The sequence below is a fragment of the Salvia splendens genome, chromosome 11 (assembly GCF_004379255.2).
Source record: "Salvia splendens isolate huo1 chromosome 11, SspV2, whole genome shotgun sequence".
Taxonomy (NCBI): Eukaryota; Viridiplantae; Streptophyta; class Magnoliopsida; order Lamiales; family Lamiaceae; genus Salvia; species Salvia splendens.
In genome coordinates, this window is record NC_056042.1 from 21,580,853 (window position 1) to 21,592,047 (window position 11,195).

At 36.1% G+C, this 11,195-nt stretch overlaps 1 protein-coding gene and 1 non-coding gene across 2 annotated transcripts; both read left to right on the top strand.

The window, feature by feature from the left end:
* The first annotated feature begins 6,233 nt into the window (after positions 1 to 6,233).
* LOC121756632 lies at positions 6,234 to 6,340 on the top strand. Its single transcript, XR_006041012.1, has one exon. It is a non-coding gene; the product is annotated as a U6 spliceosomal RNA (small nuclear RNA).
* Positions 6,341 to 7,297: 957 nt separating this feature from the next.
* LOC121754586 (protein JINGUBANG-like) lies at positions 7,298 to 10,347 on the top strand. Its single transcript, XM_042149921.1, has 2 exons — positions 7,298 to 8,110; positions 9,850 to 10,347. Exons 1-2 carry the CDS (start codon positions 7,298 to 7,300, stop codon positions 10,345 to 10,347), a joined length of 1,311 nt encoding a protein of 436 aa, XP_042005855.1.
* The last annotated feature ends 848 nt before the right edge of the window (positions 10,348 to 11,195 follow it).

The window sequence follows — 11,195 nt, forward strand, 5'->3', positions numbered from 1 at the left end:
AACAGTTCATCACATAAACTCTTCCACCCAGATTCACAATAACCATTTTCTTGTAAAGGGTACTCCATCTACACGTAGAGCCCATAATACTTGAACGTCCTGTAATGTAATAGTAGTTTCTCCTACGGGAAGATGGAATGTATGTGTCTCTGGCCTCCAACGTTGAACCAAAGATGTGATCAAAGTATGATCTACATCTAGAGACTTCCCACAGTAAAAAGCTCTACCAAAACCAAATCTGCAGATATAATCAATCACGCGTCTATGATGATTATCTATTTCCCAAAAATGGCCTTCAAAGAGGCGAATATTGAAAGGAGTTGTTTCGTCGCCTGCCCACGCCTTGCGAGATATATGACTGTGCTGATAATGCAATACAGAAGGATCTTCTGGTTCATATCGCGACATCCTAATATAATCAACAATTAACAACATGTTTAATTATAATATGGAAGGATCTTCGGCTCGTCATCTTGTTAAGTGTATATATAAAAATCAATTAGTATACATTACTCTATATATTTTACTTATATTTCAAAATTCAATCAGCTCACATGGAGTTCAATTCTCTGAGATCAAATCCAACACCAAATCTTAGTTACGAAAGACAATTTTCATCAAACAACAATCTTAGTTTATCCAAACAAATCAATTTTCATTGTTAAGAGAACTAAACAAATCTAAAGTTGACGGTGTTTTCAACTAATTTGCTTTTAACTATTCTAAATCCGATTAAGCAAAGTATACTTTTTGATTGGAACAAATTACAAAATAATAAGATTGATAAACATTGTAAAGTTTAATATGTCTTTTAACATATGTCTTTCATCACAATTCAACACCAAATTCATCACAAATTCATCCCAACACCAAAAATTCGAAACCAATTTCAATAATTCAACAAAAATTCGACACCAATTTCAATAATTCACAAATTCAATAATTCAACAAAAAATTTCAAACCATGAACCCTAAATCTATAACAAACTAAAATCGAAATTAAGGGTAAAAAGTTACCTAACAACACTTAAAAGAGGAATGGGAGCAGCTAGATGTCGGATTCACTTCGATTTTCGTCGGCTAGATGACGAATTCGCCGTCTCGTCGTTGGGCGTGCAGAGGGAGCTGCTGGGAGTGAAGGAAGAGGGGAGAAGCGTCGATTTTTCATTCATTCAACCACGCATGAGCTTGATGCATGTTTAATTAAAACACGCATGAGAGTAACGCGTGTTTTGTATACACGCAAGAGACTATCGCGTGTTTGGTTAAAACACGCAAGAGGCTGACGCGTCTTTCCCATCACTGGGAATGTTTATTTTCCGGGTACAAATGGCGGATATTATCTCCCATTACGTACATTCGTGGAATTTAGCCCTAAGTCCTTACCCCTATTTTTTTAAAACTCTTGTTTAAGCAAGGCTGTTAGAAGGATTTATCCTAAGGCTTTTATTTCCCTTTTTGTGTCATTAGCATCATAGAGGAGTTGTGGTTAAGATGATAACACTTGAGGAAAAGAAGGCTGTTCTCTGTTCCAAAAAAAAACTGAGCATGCTTGAGTTTTGGTGTTCTATTGCTTATGTGTTGCTGGCTGTTATGGTATTCTAATGATGGAATGGTGTTGGAGGGAAGGTTGTGTGTGTGTTTACATGGATTCAGAGGAGTTACAGGGGGGTTTTGTGAGTTTACCTGCTGTTGTGAAGAGTTGGGAGAGTAACTGATGTGCTCTTGCTAGCTTAGTCCACTCACTGCTCTTCCCTCAAGAACTCAAAATCTCACACTCTCAATCTACTATGCTGCTGAAACTTTTCAAAGTGTGTGGAAGGGTGTTCAACGGAGGTGTAGAAGGGAGTTTTATAGGCAAGAGTGTGGTGTACTATGGAGGAATAAATGGGGCTGCTATTTTGCTTGTTTTCATGTTGCAGCAAATCCTCTTTTTTTGATTCCTTGCCTCTTTTAATTAAGAAACTTTGGTGTTATTTGGTGGTACTTGGCCATTAAACCTTTTGTTTGTTTTTGCATAGTGTACAAAGAGAGTGCAGTGGCTGCCTTGAGGGAAAGGAATTGCAGGGATTGACTTGCTCCTTTGGGTAAGTTCTTGGTCTACCATACTGAAGAGGGGTTGGTCTTTTCTCACATAAGCAAATTCTTCTTTATTTCTTTTGTTATCTAGCCATTTAAATTTGTTTCTATCTTGTAGGTGGGAAGAGGACATGGGCTGCCACATAGCTGACCGAGACAAAGGCTCGCTGCCCTCGGCCCGACGGGCTGATCGGAGAGAAGGCCGCAGTGTGGTTTGGGTTCGGGGAAAAAAGAGGCCCAAAGTGCATAATTTGCAAATCTTAAATGCCATCTCATCAATTCATGTGTAGAATATTTTTGTAATTAGATGGTAGCTTATTATGTATATAAAACATTTTTAGTCCGGAAAGGAGAAACTTCATATTTTTTTGTACAAGGTCTCCATGTTTCAATAAAATACACTTGCTTGTTTTAGCTTGTTTGAGTATTTTTTAAATTTTGTTTGCCAACTAATAACATTAATAATCAACAAAAAGGGTAGCGAGTTCCATTTAATCTCAACGAGAAGAGAGAGCGACAAAAAATTTCAGTTGACGCTAACATGAAGAAAAGGTAATCAAAGTGGCAGGTATTACACATAAACACGAAGATTAAACTTAAAACTATAATTCTAATCTAACGGATCAGCCGGACTTACGTAAACAAAACAGATCACCCATAATCATGCAAAACAAAAGAGCTAACCAGATCTACAAAATCGAACTCGAATTCAACACAATCTGCCATCTCTAAATACAACTAAACCCAGATCGGTAACATCAAACATTAATAAGCTAGATCTAAGCATTCTGTGACAGTTCAATATGAAATTACTTCGTAATCTAAGATCCAACATCCGCAAACTAGATCCAGCGCAAACACAACTACTTAAACATCTAGACAACTAATCCACTGCAAAACGTACCCAACATCTAAAATCCATGGCAAGACAAGTAGGGAGATTTAAACCAGATAATACTTCAAATGACATTGTATCAAACGGAAATAAAAACGATTGTTTCTTCGCCCACACGGGATGGTGTTGCACAACTCAAACTCAAATCTAAAACCACCACGCAGCCAGAAATAAAACCCCTCATCCAAGTATGTAGAACGGAATATGAATGAATGGAGAATATGTGAGCTCCGAAGACGCAACTCCATGAGAGAGCTGATGATAAGAGCTGCCTCGTTAGTCATTCCCCTCCCTATTTATAGGGAAGCTTGAGGCTCTGATTTCTAGGGCAATCTTCCCTTAAAAGGTCGGTTGTACCCTTCGCACGAGGATCCTGGGAATATGCTCTATCTCCTTTTGGGTGCTCTCGCTGCTTCCGCTTGGGTTTGACTTGATCAACTCGCAGTGCATTGTAAAATGCTCAATTTTCCTTGATCCGTTGTCCGCCTAGTTGCTCCACACAACCTTCGCTCATGGCGGATCCTCTACACACCCGGCTCAAAATTACACGTTAGTCTACAGAAAAATACAGAATTTTACTTCAGAACAAATGTATGAAATGAGCCTTCTCAGTGCATATGAGGCAAAGATGAACAATTATCTGAGCCTATTTAATTTTGATTTTTTTATTGTGCTATCACAATAACTTTTTTTCCTGCGTGATTTCAGCAAAATATTGTATCAGATATTGTTATTACTATTTTGGATTTAATTAGTGATTAAGGTTTAATTAGTAATTAATGAATTAAATTTTAGAAACATGTATATAAATACGATGAGTAAATTGGCAAATTTTTTATTTCTTGACATCTAATTTACAAAATACTAAATTTATTAAAATAAAAATATATATTAATTATGCTTATAAGGGAAAAATTGTAATTACAAATCTAATCTGAAAGTTATCTTGACTTTTATCTATTCAACCAAACAACACCACTAAAATTTTATCTTGATTATTATCTTAAAGCCCATTAACTTTAATTATCTTATGTTATCATAATATATGTAAGAACAATCATTTAAGCATATAAGGGCGCATTATGGTCAATAAGTGAAATTCTGTCAAAAATCAAAGCAAATCTCAGTCATTGGATCCTTGGATGGGATGGCTGTGATAAGTTACATTATTAGATTAAGATATTACATTATTAGCCAAGTTATATTATTAGACTAAGATGTTACATTATTTTACTAAATAGTACTCCCTTCGTTCCAGTTAAGATGATCTCTTTCGTTTTTCGCACTTGTTTTGTAAAAATTATAGGGAAAGTAAATTAAGAGAGAGAATAATATGGAAGAGATTTTTTTCTACATTATTCTTTCTCTTAGTTTACTTTTCCTCCACTTGAACTATTTATTACTCCCTCCGTCCCAAGGAAGATGACCCCTTCCCTGGGCGGCACGGAGTTTTATACAGTTTTATTTTGTGTGTTAAGTGGAGGGAGTAAAGTAAGAGTGATCAATAAAGTAGGGATAAAAGTGTTTCCATTTATAGTAATGAGTCATCTTGGATGAGACAAAACAAAAAGAAAAGTGAGTCATCTTTAGTGGGACGGAGGGAGTATGATTTTTTTCAAAACACGTGTAAAAAACAAAAGGGGTCATCTTAAATGGGACAGAGGGAGTACATCATTAGCTAAGTTACATTATTAGGCTAATAATCTACATTATTAGATGGCACGTGACATTAATATGACCATTTGATCACAACATCCAATGGACTATATGTATATTGATTTTGAACAGTATTTAACTTATGAATCTGAATACATGGAGATGATCCAAACAAGAATGCATTTAAATGCAGCCCAAATCTTAGCCCTAGGATTAAGTGATCTAATGGTTAATAATTAACCAAAAATACGGAGGGTTATTATTAAGCATTTTTAGGTCATATTATAAAATTCGAGTTTGATGTCATGTTAAGATCATTTTAGGTCATCCTTTGTTAGAATGACATAAAAACTATTAATGACCTAAAAATGCCTTACATATGATTTTGTTCTGTATTTTTGTATTTAAATCTAGTTTTGCATTGATTAAAAGCCTCTGAATACATCCTTATATATATCCAAACATATTAAAGTAATTGAATTCCAATTATTATTGCTATGCTTCCATTAGTAGTGTCACAACCGTGCTTTGTACAACCCGCCTATACCGAGGCCCAACCCTACCCAGGCCTATGTTTGAGGCGTGTTGGGCTTTTATTAATTTTGTTAGGCCCAGCCTGGCCATGCCAACTTTTCATGTGAGCCCTGACTGGGTTGGGCCTGACCGAACTTTGATTAAATTTTTTGTTTATGTATTTTAAAGATTTGCTAAATACTCCCTCCATTCCATTCAAGATGGTCATCTTTCCTTTTTTTTGTTTGTCCCATTCAAGATGACCACTTTTCAATTTTGAAAATAACCTTATCTCTCATATCTCCTCATTAAAATATTAAACTACCTTTTTCCTCTCTACTTTATTCAACCTAAGAATATTTCCTAAAATCCTGTGCCACTTAAGAATGTGGCCATCTTGAGAGGGACGAAGGGAGTATATTAAATGCAAAAAACGTATAACTTGTATTTATATCTCATTTACACGAAATCTAAACTTCAATAATGTGTTTAAGTTCATTTACTGAATTTGTATAAACGTCATTTTTCCTGTTCTTTATTTTATCTAAAGTTAAGTGCATAACTAAAGGAAGAACCAATATAGTTAGTTTTGTTAGTAAGTGATGACATATGAGTTGATGTTGTATTTTTAAAACTACATGTATATGAATTAACTAACAAATTTAAAGAATTCTACTCCCCGTCCCATAAAAATATATGCAATGGGTATGACACGAGAATTAAGACAAAATTGGTAAAGTAAGAGAGAAGTGGAGAATAGTAAGGTAAAATAAGAGAGAGAAGAATAATGGTAGTTAAAGTAGTGTTAGTGGATAGTGAGACCTATATTATTAAATTGATATAGCTTTCCAAAAATGGAATGCACATATTTTTGTGGAACGGTAAAAAATGGAAAGTGCACATATTTTTATGGGACGAATGAAGTATAATTATTCATCAAATATTAAAGTTTAAACACGTAATATTCTTAAAGATAAATTTCAGAACCACCTTTTTTACATCATGGATAAAAAAATATAAGAAAAAAATTGGATGTAGTCAAGATTGAATGTTGCATTCATGCTTTGGTTGGAAACTTGTGTAGATATTAGACTATAACTGTTTCAGTCCATCCAACAAATTGAAACAATATAGAAAAAATCAACATGTCTAATGCACAAGATGACACGCATCAATAGAGAAATATACTATTATTAGTGATTAATCACCTAATTATATTTTTTAAAAACTAATTATATAAGGTGGGCCTTTGATTGGCCTAGGCCTGGGCTAGGCTTGGGTTGGATTGGTCACATGCCTAGGTTGAGCTTCAGATGATCTTGGGCCTAGACTGAGCTTGGGTTTACAAAATGACCCAATTGGAGCTCATCTCAACTAATGAGCCCAACTTAGACCCGCTTCATTTCTTTGATGGGCTGGGCCAGCTCGACCCATTTGATAACTCTAGTTGTGACTGTCCTTTCCATGAATTGCTTGGGATCAAGAATAAATTTAGTAGCGAATTGCCCTAAAAGCAATTCTAAATTCATCACCAACTTCTAATCTCATGAATTTAGTATACTATAAGAAGCCAAAAAAGGTTACTACTACAACCTTTTTTATCTTAATTTACTCATTCCGTCTTTAAAAAAATATGAACTCTTTCTTTTTCAATTCGTTCCTGAAAAGTATGAACTTTTTTATTTTGTAAATCCATTTCTCTCTAATGAGGCGAGACAATACTTTAAAAACTTTTTCTTTCTATCTCTCTCTTACTTTTCCAATTATGTATTAAAACCCGTGGCGAACAAAATGTTTATACTTTTCAGGGACACAAGATGAAGTATGATATTATTTTATACTACGTATTATGAAAATACAATTTGATGTTAGCTCAAATATCCTCTTATGAATTACAGAAGCTGAGGCCTGAGAATAACATGCTCCAAAAAGAAGGGGATGAAAATGACTCAATTACATCATCGTAGATATAATTAGCAGACCATCCCTGCAAAATCGCAATTGTTGTTTATACATAAAGTTAGTTGTCACAGTTGAATTACGTTTGGCAATTCGTTCAGTTGCATCAAAATCAACAAGTCTCCCACAAACAATCTTTCATTATTCTCCATTTCTTTTCTCTCTCTGAAAACATTTCCCACAAATCAACCAAACATGAAAAAATCAAAAGCCATTCAAAACAGCTATCCGGGCAAGGAAGATTCAAGCGTCTCAAGCAAACAGCCATTATTCTCCCGGGAGCTTCAAGACGAGCAAGACGAGTACTCGTTCAGCCCGAGCTCGTCCAGCTCCAGCCCCACGGACCCTACCCCCGCGCGAAACTCCTCCGCGTGGGACATCCAGTCATCCTCCTCCGTCTGCTCCTCCCCATGGTCCTCGTCCCACGTGGATTACCCGTGCTCCTACAACGGCCTCATGGGCTCGCTCGTCCGCGAAGAGGGCCACATATATTCCCTGGCCGCGGCCGGGGACCTCCTCTTCACGGGCTCGGACAGCAAGAGCATCCGCGTGTGGAAGAATCAGAAGGAGTTCTCTAGTTTTAGATCGAATTCCGGCCTCGTGAAGGCAATCATAATCGCGGACCAGCGGATCTTCTCCGGACACCAGGACGGGAAGATCCGCGTCTGGAAGAAGTCCGGGAAGGACCCGAGCCTATACAAGCGGATCGGGACGCTGCCGACGCTTAAGGCGAAGATGAAGAAGTCGCTGAAGCCGAGCAACTACGTGGAGGTGAAGAAGAGCCACAACACGATCTGGATCAAGCACATCGACGCCATCTCGTCGCTGAGCTTGAGCGAGGACAAGTCGATCCTCTACTCGGCGTCGTGGGATAAGACGATCAAGGTGTGGCGCGTGGCCGATTCGAAATGTTTGGAGTCGATCAGCGCGCACGACGACGCGGTGAACTCGGTGGTGGCGGGATTCGATGGTCTGGTATTCAGCGGGTCTGCGGACGGGAGCGTGAAGGTGAGACTTGTATATACTCGTTTCAGTTCTCTCTTTTACATCTACGAATTATGATCTAAATTGAACCATATCTTATTGCATAACGTAGAACTGGATTTTTAAATAACACAAATGTCATACTCCCTCTCAGTCCCCAAAGAATATGCAGTCGGCATATGTTTTAATGTAAAATTGATAAACTAAGAGAGACTATAGAGAAAAAGTAAATAAATTATTGTTAGTGGAGAATGATCTCACCTTATTAGAGATAAAAAAAACTTTTCAAAATTAAAAAAATGCATATTCTTGTAGGACGAAATAAAAAGGAAAAAATGCACATTCTTGAGGAACAAAGAGAGTATTTAGTTAGTTTTTAGATATTTTAAAATTTTCAAATTTTAAAACTATACTCCCTCTCCTGTCATTTCTAAAATGAACTAAAAACTAACTACTACCCCATTGTGTTATCTAAAAATGATTTATGCAGGGACGAACCTACTTGTGGGCGTGCCCACCATTTTGAGTTTTAACTATATTCCTTTTGTCCAATTATTAATAAAACATTTTCTTTTTTATTGTCTCACCAAAAATGAAATATTTTTTAAAATGGAAACAACACTATCTTTATTTTTTATCTGTCTTAGTTACTCGCTATTTATTAACTAAAAAACAACATTGTATAAAATTCAGTGTTGGAAACCAAATGTTTCATTTTTATTGGGACGGTAAAAGTATTATACATGCATATGTGAATAATGAGGCAGTGTTTGGCGTAGATGGTTGAAAATTTCGTCTAACAACCAGGATATGCGACTTCGTTTCTTATCGCTACCAATATTTGGATTTTGTGGATTCTTTTATTTATATTTTAGTCCATTTATGTGTTTTATAATTTTATTTGATTTTCTAGCTAATACATTTAACCCATTTCTGTGTTTTCTTATTTATTCAAACTAATAATTTTTTGTTTTTTTATGGGTGAATATATGGAGTATTTTGTTTATTTGTGTATTTTTTGATGTTTCAACCTGATTCAGTTATAGATGTTTTATTTTCAAACATAGTAGTTTTTGTTTTTTTATTGATGTAGATAGTATTATTACAAAATCATAAAGTAATGATCTTTATAGTCTAAGAATAAAAATAGCTACTCCATCAGTTCACAGAAAATAGAGCACATTTGCCATTTTTTATTGTCCAAAAAATAGAGCACATTTAAAAAGGAAATGTTTTCAACAACATCTATCTTACTAATAATATAGACCTCACATTTTACTAACACTACTTCTCTCTTACTAATAATATGAACCTCACATTCCATTAACACTACTTCTCTTTAACTTTACCAATTTCACATTAAAACCTGTGTCAATCACAATGAGTCCTATTTTTTTGTGGACGGAGGAAGTAGTATTTATTTGTTTAGCTCCATAAGTATATAATATTGGTAGATTAAAGTTGAAGTTATGCTCTTCATTTTAAAAATATTCTTTAATTATTTTGATTACTCTTTGTATTTTTAAATTATTCTATAATTATTTCGACGGTGACAGTAGTATCTTGTGTATCTATTAACTATGGCTCGTTGTCAAATTACTTCTCCCCCATTATCCATCTCTCTATCATTCTTTACCACCTTTTACAGTAAAGCAATTGTTAACATTAATTTGAACACACAGTATCAAAATCATGGGTTCGTCTGAACTTATGCGTTTTGATTTATGGGATATTGCATTAATTTTTGTTTCATTTGGAAATAGGTGTGGCGGCGGGAGATGCAAGGGAAGGGGACACAGCACTACTTCTCGCAGACGCTGCTGAAGCAGGAGTGCGCCGTGACGTCGCTGGCCGTGAACGCATCCTCCACCGTGCTCTACAGCGGGTCGTCAGACGGGCAGGTGAACTTCTGGGAGCGAGACAAGTGCCTGTCGCACGGCGGATACTTCCTCGGTCACAAGCTGGCGGTGCTGTGCCTGGCGACGTCCGGGAATCTCGTGTTCAGCGGATCCGCGGACACAAACATATGCGTGTGGAGGAGGGAGGACCGGAATCATCTGTGCCTCTCCATATTGAGCGGCCACAGCGGGCCGGTGAAGTGCTTGGCCGTCGAGATCAAGGATTCCCCGCTAACCCACTACGTGGTGTACAGCGGAAGCCTTGACAAGTCGGTCAAGATGTGGAGGGTTTCGGGGCAGGACCCGAACCAGACCGTGCCATCGCAAACTAGTCGAACCGTGCCTCAAAGGAGGTATTTGTGAAGTTTGTCTTCCATAATTTATTCAAAGCCTCTGAATTGATATTGGTTTAAGTATTCAGTGAAGATTATTAGATTTAGATGCTTTAAATGTAAATTCTGGAGACCACCTGTCGTAGGATTGTTATGTACAATAGACTTCATCGATATTAAATTATGAGTCTGTTTAAAGAACATTTTTGAGAATATATAGATGAGACATGATCATCATCACGTTGATGTAGGACAAGGATGGACTTTTTAACTATTGAGAATTGGACATGTTTGGAGAGTGAATTATCGATCAAGTCGCCTGACATATTTGATGGTCTTTCATAGTGAAAGGAGATTTAGTAAGCCGACTTTATGTATAAATATGACCAAAATGAGGTCGGTGCTTAGACTTCGTGTTTGGTAACCATATTAACGATTCTCTATTGCCTCGTTTCAATCAGAATTCAAGTTTGGTAACCATATACAAAATTAACAATATTGAACTAATTTATAAAATAACCTAAGCTAGTAAATGATATAAAGACATAAAGTGAGTAAAATATGATATAAAGAAATAAAGTGAGTAAAATATGAAGGACCAAGATGAAATATGAATAAAGTAAAAGAGAACAAGATGAAAAATGAGTAATAAATTAGAAGTAATTTTTCTCCATAAGACTATTTTTTATGGATGGTCGGAAATGGAAATGTGAGACTATTTTTAATTAATGAAGATAGTATTTAATAAAATGGATGATTTGACAAATGGGCTGTGTAGGGCCCAACCCATGCCCGTGAGGCTCAAATAATTCAATCACGAAACTTTGAAATTGTTATTCATTTAAAACGAATGAATTTATTAGCGAAGTCAATATTAAT

Excerpts from the sequence above, each read along its gene's own strand:
- LOC121754586 (XM_042149921.1), top strand. The coding sequence starts at position 7,298 with ATGAAAAAATCAAAAGCCATTCAAAACAGCTATCCGGGCAAGGAAGAT. Across the intron at positions 8,111-9,849 it reads CTGCGGACGGGAGCGTGAAG|GTGTGGCGGCGGGAGATGCA; the intron begins GTGAGACTTGTA and ends ATTTGGAAATAG.